We start from the raw sequence: 26,013 nt of genomic DNA, 5'->3' as shown, positions 1-26,013 counted from the left end.
CGTTAAATTAAAGTACCGTGAGCAAGGCCACTTCATTGATCATGACCAAGCTACCTCCTACTAGCCTCTCAGCAATGAACGATAAAGACCCAGCAGCAAAAGCTAACTGATAGTCATCGTTTGATGCTAATTCACTACATGCTGTAGATGAGTCATCACATGAATAAAACAAATACTGGAGATGCTGACTGCATGTCAGGTGGGCCTAAATAATGAATGCACAAAACATAAGGACGCTGTTTCAATACTGAACTGCCCCTTTGTCTGTACAGTATGTGTGAACATACAGTAGAGTCTGTGTTTGGCAATGATCTGAAAGGCTGGTAAATGCAGGATATGGGTGTATCTGTGTTAGGCTTATGACTCTAGTTAATCAAAAAGCACATGTCCTTGTGGTAGGGATTTCTGTGCACATCACACATACTGTACAGCACACACAGACAAACAGTTTGTCACACGTTGCCACCAAGGAACAAAACTGAAACATCTGTTTCTATGGGAACCCAGCCTTTGATAAAGTATAACACACAAACCCTACTACCAAATGGCAAGCGCGCACACACACACACACATATGCTGTGTGTTGTGCATCACAGTGACATGCCTCATTGACAGGCAGAGTGTGTACTTTTATGTATATTGCCACCTTGACTGGTCGTAGAAGGGAAACACAGACGCTCAGAGAAACAGAGCGAAAGAGGATGTGTGGTTGCCAGATCCCAGACCAGATGGCTAAATGTCAATGAATACCACACCAACATCCCTGCAAGTTCTCCCTAGCAGTAGACAGCATCGCTGCATCACCTATGAAAGGGAGCACGTATCTGCATTTATGCCATTTTAAACAACGTACTTTTTGGTCTCTGAACTTGGATTTGAAAAAAAGAATCTGAACTAACCACAAGATTTCTAGGTGAAGACATGAGACCAGAAATAAATACACACATAGCATTTCACCAGAAACAGGCCTAGCAATGAAAGGGTGACCATTGTAATCATTAAGTCCGCCATGAACTATTGTCTGTTATTTGGTATTTCTCTTTACAGGAGAAGGTTACTTACGTTACAAGCGGGTATACAGTACTAATGCTGCAACCTCTAGTAATAACTAAAGCAAGTGACATGTTTTGCATTAAGAGTGGAGACTGACTGATGGGGGACCTTTTAACTACCTTTAAGTAGTAAGTGTGCAGTTTTCTTTTTCCTACAGTACTGATGTCACAGCAGGCTTTTAACGCTAGTCAAATATTAGTCTTCAATGACACACATGCACAGGCTGCGCACATATTACACCATTGTAATGTGCCCAGAAGTGTACTGTGACTCCCATTACCTTTGTTGCCATGGCTCTAATATTTACTGTGTATGTAATTGGTGTGTGTGGGTTTATGCAATACCAGTAACAACATGATAGTCATAGGTCATGTTTTTGAGAAGAAAGCTACTTTAGGCTTAGCACAAAGCAAACTGTGTTCAAAATGCATCTAATGTACTGCATCTACAGGACCTGCAGCAACAGGTTTTATTTATCTAAATTAAGCTTAATATCCCAGTGGTGTCTGTGGTATAGGAAAATATTTTGCTTTGTTGAAAAGTAAATCCAATTATGAGTTACAATGACTTTCAAAATTGGCATTATACTGTAAAATGACTTTAACAGAGCCACTGAACTTTAGTCAAAAGAACTTAACAGCAAGCAATGACAAGAATGTTTCTGAGTGAAACGAGAGCATTAAGACTGACATTGCTCCCTGCGGAAGGCTGCACTGAGAACTTTGTGTTTCCGTGACGGACAGAGGCATTACTCTTGCTTTCTCCCTGTGTGTTCTGTGGGAGCTGCAATGTGGGTCGATGTGAGGCAGAGGTGGACACTTTTAGCTCAGGAAAAATATCCTCCTATGTCTCATTCTCTAGCTCACAGTGTCTCTCTCGCTTTTATGACATCTGGAGTTTCATACCAATGATCAAACGTTCACCTCTCTATTACTAGCCTTTTCAGACAGTTATGTAATGTTAATAATTTCTGACTTGGCATCGGAATTAGGGAAACTTTATTTCAGTTTCGTAAGGATCATATGACCCAATTTAACCATGACTCGTCTGCACAGACTTCAAATACAACCTCACACAAATCCCTACACAAAAGTATGCGTATACCCTACAATCAATCAATAAATATATATGCTGTATTATACTAAATATATATCATCACAAAAATGCACCAAAACGATTTTCAAGTAAATAAGAGGGCTATGATGGGACAATTCCAAGGATCTGCTTTGGAAATCAGGCAATACATGTCTAAGAAAGTGTTCTAACACAACTTAGCGGACTGCTTCTTGGAACACAAATTCATTTTATCTAGACTCTCAAATACAAGTACTTGAATACTCTTTACTTTTTATAGTTGGTAAATGAACATAAAGGCAAACGAAGAAAGAAAAGAACAAAGATGGAGAGGTTAGGTTTTTGTGTGGAAACTTTCCAATCTTTATCACCAAAATGGGACTATTAAAAGGCAAGTAGGGGACGAGAGAGGGAAGAGGAAATGGTGCTGTAATGAATGTGGTGCCACAGCTGCCATCAGTTAGAGTCTTTATCTTTCACTTTATTGGAGGAGGAAAAAAGAGAAAGACGGTGAAAATGGAAGAGTGAGACAGACTAAAGCAGAAACAAAACCACAATTTCGTGCCTATTAGATATTTTATAACAAGCTACTATTCAACACAGTGCATGTCACAACAGCATGTAACGGAGTGATGCACTTTAATTATAATGTCTGTTAACAACTAGTTCTTTCAACCAGTGAGATAAAGAGTGACAAAGGCTCTTCAGTTCTAATAAATTAATAAATTACTTGTGTCTATTATGGTAAAATTTAAAAAAGTATTGAATTAAATGTATGTAAATACATCTACTTCAAAAGATCATTGTGTCCTGAATCACACTGACATTATTCAACCTCAATAATATAATTCATTTGAAGGAAGAAGTTGCTTTGGAGATGGAAAATGCCCAGGTCTTCAGTATGAATGGTAACTCGGGTGTTCCTTGCTTCCTTTGGGAGCCAAAAAAGGAACAACATTTTTAATTTCCAAATAATGACTCCTCAGGGTACAGCGTGGTTGGAAGTCAGTGTACTGCTGAAAACTTGCAACAGATTCCCATCTGTGTGGAGGGACCTTCGGATGTGTATACGAGCAGATAAAATACAGTAGTGAATCCTATTCAGCTCTGTCTGTTTATATAAACAGTGTGTATCTAAACAGATGCACACACCGTCACACAGACACACACACCCGACCGGTAAAGGTAATATACTGCTAAATTCAGACACCACCAGACCACCAGACCACCAGACACACCGTCATAAACACACATCTAAATCCTTATCCGGATTCACAGCCAGTGGCCGCATTCCACTGCGACTTAGAAAAGCATGTACGCGCACAGCTGCACATCGCCATCACCACAAGAAAGCTCCGACCAACATTGTTTAGATAAGTGAATGTACAGACAGATCCTGATTGTTTCTCAGCATCTATAAATAGACACTCCTAGCAACCAGCAGAGCAGCACCCAAAGGAACAGCATGTTAACTTGATCCTCCACAGCAGAAATGATCGGGAGAGGGAGGAAGCGAAAAGAGGGAGGACAAGAACAGACGCCAGACAGTATGTGGTGCAATAAATGTAATGAATTTGTTTGTAGGCTTAACTCAGGTGATTTCATCAGTTCAAACGATATTAAGTATACTGGGAATAATCCTTATCGGTACGTAATATCAAGACGATTTCATAAAACAGATTAAAGCAACATTCTCAGAAGTAGCTGTACATGTACTTCTAAAACACAAACAGCGCAATTCACAAAACATCATTGGAATAAATTGTGGTTCAGCTCGGTGAAAGTTAGGAAAATGTCGGCTGTATTAGTAGAAGTAGTATAATACTGTTGGTTGTTTTACACATCTGGATAAAACACATCAACACTGATATGTGGGTGTGCATGATCAGATGAGGTGTATTACCATCTAAGATATGATTCACAGTTATTTGTTTGACCAAAGAGCCAGGAGCTAGTTCATCTAACACTGTACACCTTGTCACCTTATGAACACATCTACTGTAACTACTGCACACTACAAATTTAGGTACATGTAATTACTGTATGTGGAAACGCTCGTGACACAGTATACAAACACTATGTAGCCTGTAATTGATGCACAGTATCACCACTATCAGAGGCAGACAAAATAAGATAAGTAACTGATCAGTATAAAAGTTGAACTAAATTCCTCTAGTTTTACCATTTCTAATAGAATATTGTGGTTACTAAAGTACTAAAAAGTGCAGCATGTATTTTCTCCCTGAGAGAAGAGACTTTCTCACACTTTGGTTCCTACCCTTTTTTTTCTCTGTAACCAAGGACAGATGAGGTGCATCACTACGGTTACAATATCCATGACAACCTCTCTGGCTGCTATTATTGGGCATGTCGTCAAGGAGACAGAGCGGCACATTATGGGATGCCGACAGAAATAGAAATCTTGTACTGGAAGCAATACAACAGATCTCTGGTATTGCATAAGAAAGACCTGTGTGAGGCGGTGCCACACTAAAAATAATACTCAGGCTTGATCACACAAAATGAAGAGTAAATGTAATGACCATCATTAAGATGCTTAGCAACAGTGATGATGGCCGCTTTAAACTAATATTTTTCTAAACATCATATAACCCTTTAGTTCATCGGCAAAAATGGGGGGAGTTCAAACCAAATCACATGGGACGAAGACAAGAACATCACACTGAAAGGCAGAAAAAAAAACAAAATACAATCTCAGTCAAGGCACAAAGGGATTCAGAGTGAACCAAATTCAAAGTGATTTGATACAGGAAATACAAGATCCCCTGTGGCTTAAACTCACACTATATTTAGTGAGAAGGTTACATCACAGTTGTCACACTGAAATGCAAAAGCAACACTTTAAGATGTAAATGCTATTAATGTTCAAATGATCCAAGAGTAGCATAGGTCCACTTTTCCAAATGTTTAAATTAAGAAGTGACATATTGGACATACATATCACCACAGTGTCTGACCTAAAGCATCTCAAACTCTGGCTGATGCCTGTAACAAGCAGCATTTCGTCTACCTTCCTTACAAAACAGTTCATCTGCACAGTGTTTCCTGTCTCTCAGAAGGTTATAAAACTAATTGACCACAGCTGTTGTTGTGGTGAGAGGATTTAGGTGTGTGTATATATGTGCATCTTACTGTATATCTTTTCAGTAACAACGGTTGTCACCAGTAACACAAAAATAAACCGGCTATAATAGCAGACTGGGAAATAGGCTGTTTTAGGAGGCTAAACCTTTCATCCAACTATGTGTGTCTGCGTGCCACTGCTGTATACTGTTTCAAAACAGCAAACAGAGAAGCATTAAAATTCTCCTCATGGTGTTGACAGAAGCTGTGAGACTGGAAAACCTGTTACTATTATCCAGGAGACTGTCCAGACAGATTCTGAAAGTCAAAGCTTTTAATTTGTGTCTGACTGAGTGATAAAGATTTTAATGTTTGCTGATAATACTGAAAAGGTTAAAAACTTTTCTGATTCCTTCAGATAATTATTAAGAGCTTCAACAACAACTTTAAAATATCTAGTCATAAATCTAGCTATACTGTATAACATTGGCTATGCTGTAAAATGTAATATAACTACTATGCATACAGTACTGCTGGCCTTCTATAAACTTCAGTAAGAGATAAACGGGGAGGATGAGAGAGAAGGTGATCAGATTGTGGAGAAAACAGCTGTCCACCCTCTAGTTTTCATATTTACTTTTTCATTTGTGTATCTCCATATAAGTACATAAAAATAAATGTTATTTCTCCACTCACACAAGTGCAGTAAGCAGAGACGAACTAATAGACAGAGAAGAACCCAAAGCATAAACATTATGCTGCGTCCCCATAAGGGTGAAACCAGTAATGCACCACACGGAACATGCCGCCATTGTCAACTGGCAGAGCCCAGAATCCAGATACACCACTCACAATTTGAAACCCACCATACAGCACAAATCATTAGTAAATGTGACAAAGTCATTCTTAGAAAGAAGGAAAGGGATTAGTGTCCTCTTCATACTAATACACTGGTACAGTACACATCTGCACCCAGACACATACACCTCGAACACACCTTCTAAGCACTGAAAAAAAACATACAGCTGTTACTGTATATAGCAAAAAACACAACAACACATTTATTTCCACACCATTCATATTTTAGGAGACAAATGCTTTTATTTTTAGATTATTTTTGTATTAAATAAGTATAATCATTTTAACACCAATAGCTATTAAGCAGGTCAAGCCATCAAGTTCATGAATTTTCTATAAAAAAGCAATTTTCACCTTAGTCAAAAGAATGTTTTGTCCAAAAGAAATCAAAAGATTTCCCCTTGATCCAATCAACTAGCACTGTTTTATCTGATGCAACTCAAGAGTCCACAGTCAAAATAACCAGCCCACAATTTTCTTCAGCTATCACCCATATGAAAAGCTGTGCTTTCTTTCTCCACACCTGATTTTTACTCTTTCCTCCTTCCTGCTCCCTATCAAATTGTGATTTTTACTCCTTTCATGCCATCCGTTGGGCTTTTCACCCTCATGAGCCAGTAACATTTGGGACTCCTGCCTGCTGGATAAACACCTTTAAATCACATGCACAATAGAATCAGCTTGAAACGTGCAAATGACATGTTGCACAGAAATGCTAATTAACAGAAAATTATGCTGATGAAATGTTTCATAATCACTTGTGCACCTAATTACACAGGAGTCACGATAAGTAATCTGAAGCTCTGGTGTGAGGCCACACAAACAAAACCACAGAACTCATACCCATAGTGAAGCCGCAGAGACATTGCATAAACCAGTAACTACTGGATCAGTCACCATCAATATGTTCAGCAGGTAAACATTTACTCACCAGATTGGAGTTGGTGGCATTGGAGTCATCCTCAGGGAAGGGGATGTAGACGGCTAAGGCCACACAGTTGGCGAAAATGGTCATCAGGATAATGATTTCAAATGGTCTGAGAGGAGGGTTAAGGTATGTACAATACTGTACAAACAAGAAAAGGTGCAGTGTGTGCTGATGCATTTACACAGATCAACAAGTGGACAAGTTAGTATGACCTGGGTATGTTTAACATGTTTAACCCACGACTGTGAGCTTAGACTCTTGAAAGACACTGACTTCTGTCCTCAAATAAAGAGGCTTTATACTCTAGCAGGTGTATTGTGGCATACATCCTTACATGTCCTGTATATATGTATATATCTACTGTATATACACTATGACATAATAAAAGACATCAAAGTTGTTGAGTTTGCCTTTGTGTTAAGAAATAGTGGGTCACTTTAGAACTTTTTTGTGTGGAGTAGGATTAGACAGACAGTGCATGCCCAAATATGGTGCAGTGAGGAGCAGGCCTGTCGCGTGGAAGACGGGATGTGGACAAAGAAAGAGTCAGAGCAAGATGGAATGAGAGAAAGGAAAAACACAGAGGGTTTTTATTTGGAGCGGTCCTTGAGAGGGGAGTGACCTCATTATTTTTGGCCTCAGAGACAGAGAGGGAGGGATACTAAGTGAGAGGGTGGGAGTGCTGAAAGAGAGCAAGGGAGAGAGGGAATGTGAAGGAGAGATAGAGGAGGTCTGGTTTGTGTCAACACAATTACTAACTGCCACCGCTGTCACCTCCAGTCACCTTCTTTGCTCTCCCTCCTCTTTTCTGCCATTCGTTCCTTTCTACCCTTCTACCTCGCTTTCTACCTTTTCTTCTTGACAACATGTCAAACTGGTCTTGACTCCACACCTTCTTAGAGAACAATAAGCAGCGATGTCAGAGGCGAAAATACAGATAACAAAACAACTGAACAACAGTTTTTTTGTGACATTTATCACACAGTCAATAGCTCCTTTTAGCTGGGAAACATCAGGACGAACAGTATGGGTATACTGAAATCTACTATTATAAAATTTTTCAACGCAAGTGACCGATTTGGAGAATAGTAGCCAAGAAATGCATTATGATTTACTTAATTTCATAGCGACTTTGACAAAACTTAAATAGCTGTTTGTTTGTTTTTTCAGCTAGAGTTTAGCCAGAGTAATCTTCTACTTTCCATGCTACAGTTACATAACAGTCAGTGGACGTCTACTTGTGTTACATTCTTACAAAAAACAAGTTGCATTTCAAATTTAATTCTGCTTACCCGTTAAAATTTACATCCTAAATGTTCACGAGGAAACAAAAAGAACAAACATAAACTTAGAGAAGTTTATGCTTCAGTAGCCCTATACAGATAAAACTAAACAGAATGGAGGAGCTATCCTAAAAAACAAATAACACACAGTAAGTTTACACTCTTGCATCTGCAGTATAACCATTTTAGCAGTCGTGAATAGATAAGCTATTGTTTTAGAACATTTAACTTCTGATTTTTCTACTCCTGCTGACAGAAGAAAACCAAAAAAGAGAAAGGACTTTCTTAGTGGAGCTAATACTTTGTTTATGTTTGAATTAGGGATCAACTCCTGAACATCCCTGGCCAAAAGATCATCAGACCTGGGACTAAAATGCATCAAAAAAAATCACTCACCCTTGTACAGAGGGCTCATTAAAACACACTGCAGACATGCAGAGACCCACATAAAAACAAGCCTCTGACTCATTCTGGGTTCCTGACCCATAATTTTAAAAACCCTTGAGGTCTGCTTCCATCAGCATGACAATAAATCTGCTGCCTGCTGTGCTGTTGAAAGCAAAACAACACTTGGAGAAAACGCTAAGTGAAGCATCAAACTACATAGAAACTCTATTGATATTGAACTGGACAGTATATGGATTATCAGTAAATAATACATGTGCATCTTCTACAGCAAATTCAAATGATGATTTTGCCTAAAGGAACTGGAACAACTAACTCTGATTTCTATAAAGATACCAATAAATAGTCAGCGGTTTTCTCAACTAAGAGGAGTCACCAGGGAGTAAATTCTGCATTCTGTATAGCTAGTATTTTAATAACTACGCTTACCACAAACTGTCACAGTGGGATTGCATCCACATACACACCAGGTCACTGTTATTTTCTGACATTTTCTGCATTCAGCTGTTGGCTTATATAAACACCACATGCAGCTCACAATAAACAGTTAATCTCTTATTCTGACAAACCCAAATAAGAAACCTGGGATAAACTGATATTATCTGGGATAGCAAGCTCAACACTCTGCTGAGAGTATTTACTGAGTGATTCATTGCTGTATACAAATACCATAATGCCTCATGTGACCTGATATGTATAAGCCATTAGCTAAGACTCCAAAGTGTGTGTGTGTGCATGTAAATGCACTCAGTGACAACTTTTTGAAACTACCACTTAGTATGATTTTATAGATGAAACACAGTAGTTAGAAGAACACCTGCCCCTGCTCTTTCCTTGGGCCTTACGCTGACCTTGCAGTGAGCAGGTAATGCTTAAATGCTATAATTACATCGCATGTGAGAGTGTTTCAGGTCTTTATCACCCAAGTGTAATCATGCACATGTTTTCTAAGAGTGTTTATGCGTCTTAGATTTCTCAAAACCTAAGTGTGCGCTTTATGTGGATGTGTGAGCTGAAACAGGCCCTGTTGACCTGTTGAGAGCAATAGCGGTCGCCATGGTAACAACGGAGAAAAAGCAGAACATTTTGGATCTGCTATCTCTAGAGAAAAAAGGCACTAGCAGAAAAGAGGATACAGTCAAGCAAACACATAAGCACCTTATAAACATTGAACATGCATAACTATATCACGCGTCTCGGAATTAGTTCGAGAGCAAAGCAAACCCAGTGAGAGTTTAAAGGATTTTTTAATTTCGTGAAGGACATAATTTAATGTAATGTGGCAAGTGTTTCTCCCATGTTCCTGTGTCTCTCACTCCATTCATCGTCCCTGTGTGCCACTTTGATGCCGTCTTTTCCTCCACTCATTCCCATCTTTCTTACTTCCCACCCTTCAGAGCAGTTTAAATGATTGGTCTCGGGAATTGTGGGCAATGATCTGAACGTTCATCATTTACTGTGAGCCTCATCGACAGACCCCAAGGATTTACATACTGTTTTCTACCATTTTCCAGCATTATTACAGCTGGAGAGTACAGTACAGTTTTATAGTAATTTCTAGAAAAGTCTACTACTATTATTCAAAGTCACTATTTTCCGGTTTATTTTCAACTTTGGTAGTATTGTGACACGTGCTTTGACCAGTCCTTGAGCTTCTTCTATGCCTCTGGGAGGGAATCTTCCAAAACACATTTGCTTATTGTAGCCTGGAAAATTATCAGCTCTGATTTGTTCTAATTTGATAATTCCCTAATGCAAGTCTCTTGAAAACAGAGACAAACTCATCTCATCATGCCTTTCTTCATCATTTAATGATAATAATGATAATCATTCTCTCCCAAACAACCACTCTTTTCTTCCTTACCCCTTCTACTCCTCTCTTCCTCAATTAATGGCCTCATGTGCTCTGTTTTCTTCCTTGTCTTTCCTTTCCTTAATACCTCCTTTCCTCCCACCTTAACTATAATACTTCATCATCTCTCATTTTGACATCGGTGTTCTGCCCACATCTCTGCCCTTCTAATTTCCATGAACCCTCTACCCCTCTCAGGGTGATACATTCACTGTGCTCTGGCAAAGCTGATGCTCATGTGATCACTGTGACTGTGACTCTGACCATGTCTTTCTTTCCCTCTTTTCTCCTTCCATCTCACCCTGAGGGAAAACCAAGTCATTATGTTCAGCAGCTTAGAGAAGCAAAACAAAAACTCCAGAGGAGATGAAGGGCATAATGGAAGGATGGTGGGGTAACAACAGGCATCAAGAGAATTAGAGAAAATAAAGGGAGGCCGAGATGGATAATAAATAGAGGGCAAAACACTACAGTAAAGAAGGGAGAATGCAGAGGAGGCACAAAGGGCATATGGTTAAAAAAAGGTTGGTGGGTGAAAGAAATGTTCCAGAGACAGGTGTTGAGAAAGGATAAAAATGACAAAATTTGTTGTATCCTCCTTTGAGAAAACAGAGGAAAGAGGGAAAGGATTAAAAAGAACAAGTGGAGAACAAAACAAAACAGAGACGAGGAAGAGGGGACAACATGATTGAGAAAGAAAAGAAGGGTTATTTCCATCATGAAGTTAGTTAGGTAAAGGATACTTCCATTCTACAATGCTGATGCAGGCCCTGCGAATGGGGTTCTTGAGTGTGAGACAGAGTAGTGCCCGTGGCGGCCTTGTGGCCGTCGTCGTTGTCTGTTTCTTGGGCTTAGAGCTATAGTGTTGTCTCTTTCTTTGTGTGGAGCTGGCTGTGGAGATGGGCCCGACCCCTCCCGATCCAAGCCCCGCTCCTCCACCTGACGCCGCATTGCCCATCATCTTGGCCTGACGTGCAGCGTCGATAGCTGCCTGCCAGCTCAGCGCCGCCCCGGGTGTAGGGATGTGCTCCGGTGCCAGGCCCACGACGCCAACTCCATGGTTGACCCCGCCCCCTCCTCCGCCATGGTCACTTCGGCTACTGCTGCCGCTGTGCTCATTGGTCAAGCCGGGGGGAGGAGGCCGTGGCAGAGGTGGAGGTGGAGAGTAGTCGGAGCCTGCAGTGGAGAGAAGAGCAGGAGAAGCTTGAGTCATTAATCATCACACAGGTGTTTAGCTCTTAATAATCACCAGTAGTAGTAGGGGTACACATGTTGGTTTTACAAATCACACATTTCCTTGAATTTTCATTGGAGGTTTAACTCTTGATGACATCAATTGGTGAGCTCGGTGTATATTTCATTGAAGGCCCTGAGGAAACAAACTGATGACTAATATACTCAGATCTGTCAGCACAGCTAAGCATATGATGTTGAGATCCTCTGCATATTGTGTAGGTTACCCTGTCTGTTTATTTTGTGTCAACAGTCGCTTCTTTCCAATGATTACTAGCTAATACATTTAATACTCTCTATTCAATAATAAAAAATGATTATTTATAAAATGTAAGCTGTCATGAGATTTTATTTTGTATATATATATTATTACCAAAGATATATTAATAAAAGCTCTGAAATACAAAATATCTATTCCCCTAATAGTACTTAAGGTTCCCTATATAATTAAAGCATTAACACTTACACTAGTATATAGTAATAGTAGTATATGTCTCAGGTCAGAGAAAAGATTGAAGACAAATGTATGTAGTGGAATAAAAGACGAGATGAGTAAGAAATGAGAGACAGAATTACAATAATCTCAGTCAGATTACAAAATTGTATCATCCAGACAAAACGAAGGAATAAGACTGAGTAAAAGTAAGCGAGCGCGGATTATCCATACTGTATGCTTAGCCAGATTAAAGACAGCTATAATATCCTCTCAGCCTCCTTTTCTCTCTGACGTGAACACGGATTCCACAAATGCTCTCAATTTTCATTAGACAGACCTCTCTGTGCAATAATATATGATATATTATTTCTGGTTTAAGAAAATACACAGTAATGTTAGCTTGGTGTCAAAAAGCAGGCACATGAAAGATACAATAGAAAATGCTGCATTGCATCAGAGAAACTACAAAGGCCAGACTCACTTAGGTTCATGTTTATTTAATATATATATAACTGCACACTGCCTAAGTACAGAGTAACAAATATAGTAAATGCATAAAAATGCATGAATCATGGACTGTAATATATACACTGGGGTACATGCTGCAGTGTAATGAGTCAATGCATTTTTTAGCACAGACATCCCCGGTGGAAACAGAGACATCAGTCTTGGCCATGGTGGTTTGAGGCGTATTGTATTTTCATCAGTGCTTTGGAAAATGTATCTTAAGATCCTTCAAAGAGTTAATCTAACCAGTTATAAGGCAAGAAAAAACGAGAAAGGGGTTTCTGGTTTCTGGTGGGGGGTTTAAATAGACAAGCCAGAGAAAAATATACTGATCCTGTATGTAGAGGATGATTACCAGACAGTTACAGTATCCACTGAGTCCCATTCCTATTACATCAGAGCTAAAGGTTTCTGCATTTACAGACTACGATGGCCTGAGGGGAACATTACATCAGACCCTCAATACCTTCACATGTTTCTAATCACACAGACATACTGTCCTATGTACCAGGCGCAATAATGTGGCAATGTCAAGTGTAATTTCAATCAAAACACACCCATTCAATAAAGCTGCGCAATTATTCTAATTGCAGTCATTATCTATGATCGTTATCTATGCTCATAAAGGGTCTCATACACTGAGTATGTCATGTATGGTCACATGACGCTACTGATGTGCAGAGACACTACTGCCACTTAACTGAGAAAGAAATCACTGACCCCAAAAGCAGCTAGACACTAACACAGTGTATGCATATGTACCAGTTTCACACGTTTTAAAAATACCTAATCAGTAATATATGAAGGCTCCATTTGTTTTTTATATCTGAATCACAATCTTTTCCACGGTAACCTTTAGAACCAGACAGCTATATACCTATACAAAACGAATTCAAGCATTTGCTTATTAATTCAAATGTCACTTTACTAAATGACTCTAGCAATTATCTGCATTAATGTTTTAAGCTCCATTTCTTTGGTTTCTTATTCCTAAAGTGCTTAAACTATCCCTTCGTTATTCACTGGCACTATGTGTATGCCGGAACCTTGATGAGATTAATTCAACGCTTTAAAAGTAATATTTTCAAATGTAAGTAGCATAAGCTAAAGGTAGAGCTAGCTTGTTGCTATTCAACACAACTACTGTAAGTCTACTGTAAGTCTAGAAGTTGAGAAATAAAGTAATTTTGCTTTTCCTCAGCTGCTACGTACGTGAAGCACCTCCAGCAGACTAGCAAAATAGTGACATAAACAAAACGACACATTATTAGTGATTTAAAACGAGACAAACCGTTCTTTTTGTCTAAACCTTACAGTATAAAGCTAACCGCCGGGAACCGCCAACAAGCTAGCTCACGCGCCGTTAACTATGACGCAGTTATCAAATCTAAAGCATTAAGTTGTTACTGTACAGCTGATATTACTCTGCTCCTTCGTGGATCCTCGTGGCGCCTCCACCCACCTTTATTCGTGAAACACAAGAGAGATGGAGGTGCTGCGACAGTCAGGGCACCTTGACCCGTCTGAGGAGCTCATTTCATTAAAGAGCCTGTCAATAATTTTATTTTAACCCTATATCTTCCCCCTGAACTGCCTAATACACTCAGCGTCTCAGACTTTTATATCACGACTTGTTTTATTGATATTGCACTTCACTGATTTCATTCCTGTAATATTTTGTCTGTTTAATTTCAGGCTCTTTTAATAGCCTATTTGTTTGGATAAGAGCGACATAAATAAACTTCATTATTTTAATTATAGCTACAATAAAACTGCAGTGCCCTCAGGTTAATCTTAACGCAAATGCGCAGAACTAAAAAAAAACACAAGATTTATCTGCGCAGTAGGAGCCACATTCACCAGCGGTGACGTCACTAGGCTTTATACGCAGCCTTATTACCACTCACGTCAATGGAGGCTGATTTTCTTTATTTTCTTCATTTTGATCTCTCACTTCCTGCCACCACTGAGAGCATGTGTTTGTACAGCAGGCCTACATTTGTGTGCTGTGTGAACTGCAATAGTAGTAAAACATTAATAGTCTGTCTGAGCATGTGCCACTGTGTGTGTGTGTGTGTGTGTGTGTGTGTGTGTGTGTGTGTGTGTGTGTGTGTGTGTGTGTGTGTGTGTGTGCGTGCAGTCATGTGTGTAAAAGTATGATGGAAGATAAAAGAACAAATGGGCAGAGGGTGAAGAAGACAGGATGCAGGAAGTAGAAAGGCAAACAGTGGAGGAAGAAGGGGAAATAAATATACAGTAGGCAAGGAAAGAAGAGTAAGAGGAGATTAAAACACAAAGGGTACTGTACTGTAATGTACTGTGGGCAAAAACATCAAAAAAACATCTGAAATGAATGAATGAATGAAACTGGTCAGTCTAAAACGTAATCATGACTAATACCTAAACTGAATGAAATTAAATTTAATTACATTTAATTTGCATGTTAACTATTTCACCAGTTAAGGCTTACAGTGTGTGAAATATCCACTAAAAGATAAGATAATATCTACCAATATAAGAGATACATGAGGAGGATCAACTGGACTTAAACTGCAAACCCCCTGCTTCACATGTAACACTATATCAACTGACCCAACAGAGCAGTCCTTGTAAAACTGCTGAAAGTTATTTATAGTTATAATTCATATATACATAGAAATTTTCTTGTGGCTCAGTGGCTGTAACATTAGGATGGGAAGCAGAAGGTTGACAGTTCAAGCCTAATTGATCCCACCAGTTCCTTGCGTAAGTCACTTCACAGTAGCTCCCTGAGAATGTCCACTAAGGTAAAGGTCACATGCAGAGAATGCAATCTCTCCAAGAGAATCAATAAAAAGTATATTTCTTTCTTGAGTTATGTAATTTAATGGCATAACCCTAACCTGACTGAAACCCTTCACATTAAATGTACAGTAACTTATTACCCGGTATTCATGGGATAAAATTACATGCACAATCTACATGTAATTAAATTACATGAAGTTCACATTTTAGGTCTTATTATTTTTTTGAATGCATAAAACATTACACACTAATTCACTTGTACATTGAAGTCCTCTGCAGTCATTCAGCAGCTTTATAGTAAATTGGCGTTGCTCATATAATAGTACAGTTCTACCTCACAGTTACTAAGTGACTGACAACACCTGTTGCACGTGTTGTGAGATCACAGAGCTACAGTAAGAAAATGTTTAAACTGTAGTGGTAGCTGGGACACACATGAAAAGGGCTCCTATGTTCTAAAACAGTGCAGAGCATCTTCACATCTGTGCTACGGGCGCAAACTTGAACTGAACTTGAAGTTGGGCTGTGAACTGAGGTTGGTGGAGCTGTTATCAACGTAATGATAAAGGCTGGAGGGAGATGCCGTCTCTGCCACTTTCAAACACGACGTTGCTGCACACATACAAATAACTTCAGATCTGTGCAGCAGCAAACAGCGCGTCGCTGGTCGAACTTGATCCCGACTCGCAAAGCCTTCAGCGGCTCTGGTCCTTTAATTGGCTCAAATAGATAACAGACAAAGCAGGAGATCCAATCAGATTATCCCACCCTGAATCAGTCTCTCACGCCGCCTCCCCGTCCTTGTTTTATTCATCCACGCCCGTCTCATCTCTCTCTCTCTGCCTCCGTGCGCTTTTCCTTCTCCTTCGCCCGTTACCAACAGGGATCTGTTTGGGTGGACAGCGATGATGCACTTATCTGTCAGTTAACCGATGATGCCACTTGATCAGATGCTAATTAGTGGGGCACACGCGCACACACAACAACCCAGAGCAGCTCTAAGTCCACATCTACCATAAACGACGGAGACGAAGCGTCCCGTTCTTTCATCCCTCACCCTGTCATACTGTACTTCCATTCATCCCTTCATACTCTCCCTCCTCCGACTTACACCGCCTCCTCTCCCCCTTCCTCTCCGCTCCCATCCCTAATCTTTTTAGTCCTCACTCCCTCCATTGACTCTGGCAGGGGATAAGTTCATTTTCAGCTACGCACCCCGTCCTGCTTTCCTCCATCAATCTCTCCTTCCTTATCTCTCCATTTCTCTCCATCGTTCCTGCTTCGCTGCCTCTCCCTTCTTTTTTTTTACACCACTTCCCTCTCTGTCATTTTCAAGCGACTAATAATTATTCTCTCTCTCTCTCTCTCTCTGTCTCTCTCTCTCTGAAAAGAGCTGCTGGTCCAAAAACACCATGTTGCTTCACCACTGACTTTAAGAATCTAAAACATTGAACATTTAATATAACGGAAGTGAAATCATTGCATAATTTAAATAAGAACTAATTAGCGCTGCTTCTATGTTTTGCAAGGCTCGTATGACATCCCGTCATACTTAACCCTCATTATCATTGTCAACAGAAATACTGTGAGCCTTTTAATAATTTCCTCCACTCTCACACACTTACGCACGTGCATACTGTACTGTAGGAGATATTACAGTAAAACACTCAAAAGCAAAGTAAGAGCTCTTCTCTACCAGTAGCACACGGCTTCACATGCATGTGTGTGTGTACATGTGCAATGTGTGTTACAATGTGTGTGCGTCCCATTCGTCATTCGTCTCTCTCTCTCTCTCTCTCTTTCTCTCTTGCTTCATCTGGCCAAGTAAGCACAGCGGAACAGAAACACCTGCTCCTCTCAACACACGTGCACACACACACACACACACACACACACACACACACACACACACACACACACACACACACACACACGCACACACACCAGATCCTGCTAAAAGACAACACACACACACCTGCTTCCCGTGATCTATAACCTCCACCAGACGACAGACGTGCAAGCGCACGTGCACGCGCCGAATCCACAGAGTGAAGCAGAGCACACGAAGCAGCAAATAACACAACGTGACCTGCTAAACAAGCAAATTGGAAAGTTATTACACTGTAGAGACCATTCAGTGTTAATGGACGAAAGGAGCCATTGTCAGGGGAAATCCCTGCTCATTTACTGTCCACTGAAAACAAAGTGCTTCCCATTTATCAGAATGATATGGAGCAGTGAACACACCTCTACCTGTTACAGCTGGGGCTCAACCCACTGCTCACAGTCACATGTCTTCATTCTGAGATAACTGAGAGTCATTACAGTAACTCTGGTATTTACAGTATGCCTTTTACAGTACATGTTTACGGAGGTCACAGCAGGGGGTTCTAATGTTTTGACCATCCTTCTACAGTAGGTTGTATGAGTCACTGTGCTTTACGTTGGTGCAGAGGAACGACTGAGACACGATGCTTGTCTTCTTTAGGTTGAAGAGGATGAAAGAAGCACTAAAAGTAAAGAAGATACGTGTTTGGAGGAGGAGGAGAAGGAGGAGAAGGCTCGTTCACACTGCGCCTCCATGCCGACCTTACAGACACACACACACACACACACACACACACACACACACACACACACACACACACACACACACTCACACACATACACACACACACACACACACACACACACACACACACACACACACACACACACACACACACACACACACACACACACACACACACACACACACACACACACACACACACACACAGCGCAGGCAGCAGATATTAATAACTCCTTATTAATATTCATCTGCAGTGGAGTGATGTGAGGCCAGAGTAACCCAGATACAAACTGTCTTCCTACCTGTCTCGCTCTGTGCGCTGCTCCTTACGTGACAACCTTCATGATGTGTGTTTGCACTGAACATATAAGTCACTGAGCTGACACCAGAATGTTTTACCGGGACAATGTAAGAAAAGATGTAAAGCATAGAGGTGTCAGAGACCTGATGTCTGTGGTTTCAACCTCAAACGTAGAAAGGTCATCACCTGCAGGGTCTTACTCAGGGTCATCTGTTCCACTGCAGCGCATTCATAAAACAACATGTTCTGTGACTGTAGCTACTTCAGTATCCACCGTAGCTTCGTATCATGCGTGTCATTCAACCGGTCGTCAAAAACGGCGCCAATCAGAATCCAAACACTGAATAATCATTTGGCTGCTGGCGCTGCCACTTTGGCAGCAAACCAAGCCATCTTTTGCAAACTCAGTCACTCACTTCTTCAGTCTACGTCCTGTAAACACCCCTTTAGATGGTAGGAATATGGCTGATAACTGGGCAGCTCCAGTATCACTGCACAGCCGTTCAGCTGACTTCAGTCTGTGCTGGAGCCCTGGGGTGGGCCAGGTGCCTTCTGTGAGGAGATTCCAGCACGTGCTCTCAGCAGGGGCTATGATCATGAATAAGCTCATCTAACATTCACTAAAGAAATCATTTTCTTATGCTTTTGCCACTCCTAAGGGACTGTTTAATGTGTTTATCTCAAATAATCTAAGGAACAAGCAGCAGGCACTGTGGAATTGTGAGACAAGGCCATTGTGCCGCCCTCCTGGCTACTTTACAGACTTTGCCAAGTGTGCCAGCAGGACTCGGTGACCTCACGCTCGGAAAAGGCGGTCCAAACGCAACTCGCTGCCGCTAACTGGTGCAGCAGCCACAGGGTCTGCGAGAGGTTAGAGCGGGCTATAATGGACAGGACGGCTACAGGAGACAGGGGAAATCTGCATGGAGAGAGTGCAGACTTAGCCGCCTCTAGTGCCCTTGAGCAAGAAATGTAACCCTAATTAGGAAGCCGTGGTTGAGCTGGACAGCTGCCAGACGAGAGTGTGGAATGGCATGAATGTGGAGCAGAGCAAGTAGGAAATGTTGCTGTCTCACAGCGAATTTCTCTATGAAGAAAATTAAACTCAGCGATAGAAACAACAACAACAATTGTGTTTAAATATTTTTATCAGTAATTGTTGTTCCTCAGCGGACTGAGAGGACTTTATGTGTTCAGAGAGCGGAGCAGTCCCGAGATAATAGCGCAACGCTTTGTTGAGTTTGAGCAGTGCGTCTGCTGGTTTTCATTTTAAGAGATGTTGTCCTTTGCTTCTCTCTGCTTTGAACACGCTGACAAAATAAACAGCGCACATGCTAAAGCCTGGATGCATTAGTCACATGCTTCTGGGGAGCGGCTGCCTGGTAGACGGCAACATGGAAGCAACTCTAATAGTTTATCAAAGGGACATTTATATATTTGCTTCGTGGGGACACAAATGCAAACATTACAGACGTCTGATAAACAAAAATCGAGTATTTTTAATTTTCTGCCTCCACTGGGAAACTTTGTTTTTTGTCAGTGCAGGCGAACAAGTCAAAAATCAATATTTAGTTTATAACAGGGGCAACAAATTAATATTTCACAGCATCATATTCAGTTGCTGTCTCACATAAGTTTTCAATGTATAACTACACTGCTGCAGATGGAGACACTGGTTTTGCTTCCCGCTGACTTTGAAAGGCCAAACTCCTGAACAGACCCTTGGAGGAGCCTCGGCCTTAAAGCACACACGCATTTTAACTGAAAACCGTAAGGTCCTCATTAAAAAACAAGAAATATGAGCGAAATATGAAAAATCATTACACAACAAAACAATGAGAGCATGTTGAGGAGAGAATTGGTGGCAGTTTTGATGTTAAGCTGTGAAAAACAAACAGAATCACAATTTTTGGCTCTGCCTTAGAAGAAAACTAATAATAACTAATATGAAATAACTGACAAATAAACTTGGCATTAAAAGTGTCACCATGGTTTTATCTATTGCTAAGAACAATACGTATTATTATTATTATTGCATCCTCCTCACGTGTCACACTCCTATAGATCCCACTAATATTAGTGGTAATATCATCATCAGATTGTGGGTTTTTATCAGTCATATTTAGCCTCACGCTTGCTGCGATGCACTGGTGCTGTCGCTTCACGTCTGCAGCCCCACCGCCGTTCCGCCCGAGTGCGCAGACTGACTGAACGCACTGAACGCGGGGCTGCTCTATGGTCTGTCTCCTGCTCATGACTCTGTGTCGGCCGTGATCTGTCCCGGTGCGTATCTGCGTCAAGTCCTCCGAGAGTCGGGCGTCGCTGCTACGAAGGACCTTATACATGTACGGTGCTTATAGTAACCGGGTCGGTTTGACCTACATCTCCAGTATACCATGTCAGGCACCTGCTACACATTTACATGCAAATGAAGTGTTCTGTAAAATAGTGAATAACTCTGGACTGTGACTAACGTATGTCAGAGCAACCTACAAAAGGCTTTGTCGTTATTCATTATCAGCAGATCTATGGGCAGCGATGACCCTGGCACTATAAATGATCCCACACTTACAGTAAGAGCTGCTAGGAATCCTTCAATAAGGCCTTAAAGTGCAGAGTGGAGGGGAGCTGAGGTGGTGCCGTTTTACTGTTGAGTCAATATGTGTCCTCGCAGACGGAATAGAGACATTACACAGTGTGTGTGTGTGTGTGTGTGTTACAGAAGTAGATACGCAGACACGAGTAGGTGTGTGTGAAATACAACACATCAGGGAGCCATCGAGCCAAGCACATATGCGGCGATGTCTTTGTGTGGACGACACGCAGGATCCATCTCTACTCTGCACAATCATCCCGGCGTTCGTTCGAATGGGGAGCGCGTGTGGCCGCGCGGCGTCTCCGGGCCTGTGATTAACCGACGAGGCTGCAAAGCTATAAAACACTAATGAATGTGCTCTCAGAGTTCCGCGCGACAGTCTGGCATCGTCACAGTCTCGGAGGGAGCGTTAGGTTTATGACTCAGGCCCTTCCCACCCTGCGTATCCCCCCCATCAGGAGACGGGCCATGGGAGCGGAGGCGCTGGAACTAAACACCTTCTTAGTTTAAACTGTGCAACGGAGGGTTGGTCATGTAACAAAGCAACAGCGAAGGCCGCAGCAGGTTGTTCTGGAAAGAACAGGTAGCTCCCAGATCGTCGTTGTGCTCGTGTGTGGCTCCTTATATTAATAAAATCTGCCCTCCGGCGACTGCACCGACTGTGTGATCCCACATTCGCTGCATTGCACCAGTGATCAGTGTGCATTCCCACAAATCCGGACAAAAGCAGAGCAGACACACGACAAATCTCGTGTGAATTTCCTCGACGAAGATTAGCAAAAAAGAGTCTGACTGACAAATACAAAGCGTCTAATGGGGTTTTTGCAGATTTATAGTTGGGAGGCTTAGTGGGTGCTGGGTTTACAGCTCAGCCCCTCCCCGCGTTTCCTTCCCTCACCCTCCTGGGACATGTGGGGTCTGGGCAGCAGAAGAAGAACTCAAACCCCCCCTTTGATGACAGTTTGGCTGTAAAGCTGAAAACGACTCTGTGTGTGTGCGTGCGTGCGTGTGTTTATGGATATAAATACATCAGAAAGCTCTGAAGTGAAGCACAAAAGGGCGCTCTCTGCGACACAATCACGCGTACCACCCACATTTATATTCAAACACAGGGCTGGGGGAAGTGACACAGCAGAATATATGATGATTAGAAGGATTATTGATGAGGAGCGGAGAGGAGGGGAGACGGGAGAGGAGGGGACAGGAGAGGAAGGGAGGACATATGTTGAGTGGGTGGACGCGCTGGGAAGCCGGGGAAGGGGGGACAACTGGCAAAAATCAAATCCACGCACACAAACATGCGAGTGTCTGAGCCATCTGCAGAGCTCGCTGCCTGGACAGTCATAGCTCCCCAGCAAAACCCGGCCTGAGCCGCCTTCCCTTCCTCTGCCCCACCCTCGCACAGAGCTTCTCGTCTCTTGTAAAATATAACCGAGAAGCACTTGTGCGTGTCTGCGTGTGCATACTGTATGCACACAAGGCGAGCCGTCTGTGTTTGCATGCATACTTAAGTGTGTCTCCGTGTGTATGTGTGCGTGCGTGTGTGTGTCCTCAGTGTGCAGGGACCTCTCACGGCTACCATGAGCTAATGAGCTCCATTTAAATCCAGCCCCTCTGATCCGTCCTCTCGCCCAGTTTCTCTGCCCCTGGGGCTGTTCCCTGCTCTGGCCTGGAATCTGTGGCGCGGCAGCGGCCATTTTGGCTCTTTAAGAACAAGCCTCTCAAGCACGTCTCACTGAATCAGGAAAATACTAATGAATGACTGGTGTGTGTTTAAATGTGTGCTGGAGCGCACGACTGAATGTTTGTGTGCGTGTGAAAGTATTTTTCCGTGTGTGTGTGTGTGTGTGTGTGTGTGTGTGTGTGTGTGTGTGTGTGTGGCATCACCAGCTTATGGATGAGTCATCCTCAAGCTCTCCAAGAGCATCATCTGTCTTTTGTTGCACATCTAACTTTCCCTTTTCTTTCCCTCTCTCCCCTGATTCCTCTGCATTTTGTGTCACACTATTCTTGTCACACTCCACACGTCTTATTTCTTCACACGGTTACAGCGGTGACGCCAGAGTGTCCCCTCATCCACTATGCAATCAGACACACACACACACACACACACACACACACACACACACACACACACACACACACACACACACACCACACACACACACACACCACACACACACACACACACACACACACACACACACACACACACACACACACACACACACACACAGGCAATCAAACCCAACACCACTCAAATTGAGGCAAAGCTGCCATTAGGCCCAGTATGACTGTAACATAAGTACACACCACTTGTCTCACCTAACTTTATTAATCATTGCAGATTTAATTGACTGACAAAACCAAACTAGAGGTTAAAGCCTCTGCACTAAACACTATCAACCCTTTGCCTGCTTCCTGGACGGTGTCGTTTGCAGTTCCAGTCGGCGATGAGCGGATCGTATTGGTATGAAAAGAGTCTGTTTGGAGCCCTTTCAACGCACACAGAGTCGAAGGCTAAGGCAAAATACCCCCTGCCTGAAGGCGCGTGTGAGTCCCAAAACCACTGCGTCAGGGTGAGTTGTGTATGTGCGCGGGACTAAATGGTTCAGAGGTTTGATGTTTCAATAAACAAGTGACTCGTCCTTTACCGCTAGTGTATGAGGCCCATCCAGCACACACACACACACACACACACACACACACACACACACACGCACACACACACACACACACACACACACACACACACACACACACACACACACACACACACACAGAAAGAACAATTGCACCTCCTGACTGCCAGCACGTCTGACTCATAAAGCTCTCAGAGAGCTGGCCACGAGCTCACTCCTTTCTCTCCTGCATTCCTCCTTTCATAACCAAAAGGTCCCATTGTAAACATTTAGACTCAAGCGCCATCAGCTCAGGCATGTCACACACACACACACACACACACACACACACACACACACACACACACACACACGCTCCCTTCACTTTGTATGTGTTTGTTTAAAGTTTATACTTTTGTGATTTTCATGATCTTTCTACTTTGAAATTTGGGGCTGTTTAATATTGCGGGAAATTGATAAAACACGCGGGCAGGCTGCAGGTCTTCCAGAAAGCATTCCTCGAATAGGGGAATTCGACACTTCCAGACTTCCAGTTGGAAAAATCTGGAATACTGGGAAGCCATGTGACATTTCAAACTGGAAGGTTGCCCAGAATGAGAAGGGGGGGGGGTCAGGGAAAACCACAGGCTACAGTGAATAATAATGGTTGGAAGAAAAGAGAGACAGAACAACGTAAAAGGAGAAAGAGAATCCTGGAACTCAGACTAGAGCAGCCAATATTTTTAACAGCATAATGGCCTTTCCATTCGAGATATATATTTATTGTGTCCAAGGAGTCCTTGGTTGTGTGTGCAGCCTTTATCGGCTCCGTCTAGCACATGGAGTGATCTTTGTGGAGGCCACAAGGTCAGAATAAGCTTGACGGCACTTTAAAGCACCACATGCAGACGAGAACTGGCAGGAAGGCAGGAAAATACTGGTTTAAGGATGGTGTATATCTCTCCCACTATATATATATGTGTCTGTGAAATCACACATCACTCCCACTCTGACCTCTGACCTCTGACAGCCACACCTTAGCATCCTCTCTCTCAGTTAAAGTTATTTTTTTGACCCTACTGAGAAGTGCAGACTCTGACCACTGTTAATCAGGCTTCATACAGCTGCAGCCAAGCCACTGGCTGTACCGGTACCAGTCAGTTAAATAATTAACTTTGTTGCCGTGGGTTAGTGAGGATTTATATTGGGACATTACAGCAAATAAAGACATGATAGGGACACAAGGGGGAAGATTAAGTACAGAAACAGCGATGAACAGACAGACTGGATGAAGAACAAGCGACAAAGAGACAGAAGGACCGAAAGGAGAGACTAAGTTTAGCTCTCCCCTGAGGACTCCTCTCAGGTTTTTCTGCTCTTTACATTGTCCTGTTCTCCTCCCTTTCCGTTCTCACCTCCTCCTTTTTTCAATCCATCACAAAATAATTAACTTGCTATAAGTGAAATTAATTCCACTAATTGGGTTTAAAGATATTTTTGGATACTGCTGGAGAGCGAGGTGAGGAAAGTGAGAAAGCGTGTGTGTGTGTGTGTGTGTGTGTGTGTGTGTGTGTGTGTGTGTGTGTGTGTGTAATGGTGGAGGAGAGTTCACCCAATCACGGCTCAGCAGGGGGGCCGTGACCTCGCCAGGCGGACGCGAATCCGGTGAATGAGGCGGAGCTGAGGTGCGATGGAGCAGAGCAGCATCCTCGTTCTGCTCCTCTGCAAACATGCCAGCCTCCGCTCTCCCGTCCTCGCCGCTGCTTTTGAACCGTATTTTTACCTGCTCCATCTCGCGCACTTCACGCGATTGTGTCTCTTTCTTCTTTCGTTTCGAGACGGTCGTCGAGCGAATGAGGAGGAGAAATGACAGAGCGCGCTTGTCAAGTGTTTTCAAAGCTAATGTGAGACGCAAAGCGACTGAAATAGCATCTTAAGTCGTCCGAGCAGATATTTTTATCCCGTCAGTGCTTTCATATTTGTCACTTTACTGATGCATTAAAAATGCAAAATGGGAACACAAGCACGGATCCTGGTGAATACACCAATCACACGGAGCCACTACAAAAGCACATCAGTCAAAAGCACATGATGAGATGTAAAACAGTTAATTTACAAGGAAAAAAAGATGCTTCACTGTTTAGCCACATCCCCACATAGAACTCCATTATCCCCAATAATATAATGCTGTAGGCAACTTGCCAGTACCCGACGTGCCCGGTGCGTCCACTAATCGCAGCACAGAACAATCGCACTGACAAGCTCCCTGCTCTGAATCTGTGTAACCGTGAACACAGGCAGAACAGACCCGTGGTCCAGGCTCAAGGCCTCCCCTCCCCGCCCCAGTCTCCCCCCATGCTCGTCTCCCTCACCCGCAGGAAAGCTGGTGCTTATGTATCAGAGATTGTCTGTATTTACTGGCACAT

The 26,013-nt window shown here is 42.4% G+C and overlaps 1 protein-coding gene across 22 annotated transcripts in view; it reads right to left on the bottom strand.

Annotated features, from left to right (window-relative positions):
- cacna1c (calcium channel, voltage-dependent, L type, alpha 1C subunit) overlaps window positions 1–26,013 on the bottom strand; it is a 127,450-nt gene that overhangs the window by 77,154 nt on the left and 24,283 nt on the right. For 19 of the 22 annotated variants that reach the window (XM_029161976.2, XM_041072262.2, XM_041072263.2 and 16 more), the window contains exons 2-3: window positions 11,281–11,713; window positions 7,001–7,106 (exon numbers count right to left, since the gene is read on the bottom strand). In XM_029161976.2, coding sequence (XP_029017809.1) covers window positions 7,001–7,106; window positions 11,281–11,713 — 539 coding nt within the window. Of the gene's footprint in view, window positions 1–7,000; window positions 7,107–11,280; window positions 11,714–14,004; window positions 14,140–14,175; window positions 14,418–26,013 lie in introns of those variants that run through there. The other 3 variants (XM_055511988.1, XM_055511987.1, XM_055511989.1) reach the window with 3 other exon arrangements.

This window comes from Betta splendens, chromosome 9 (assembly GCF_900634795.4).
Source record: "Betta splendens chromosome 9, fBetSpl5.4, whole genome shotgun sequence".
Classification (NCBI taxonomy): Eukaryota; Metazoa; Chordata; class Actinopteri; order Anabantiformes; family Osphronemidae; genus Betta; species Betta splendens.
This window is presented reverse-complemented; position numbering and strand designations above follow the sequence as displayed.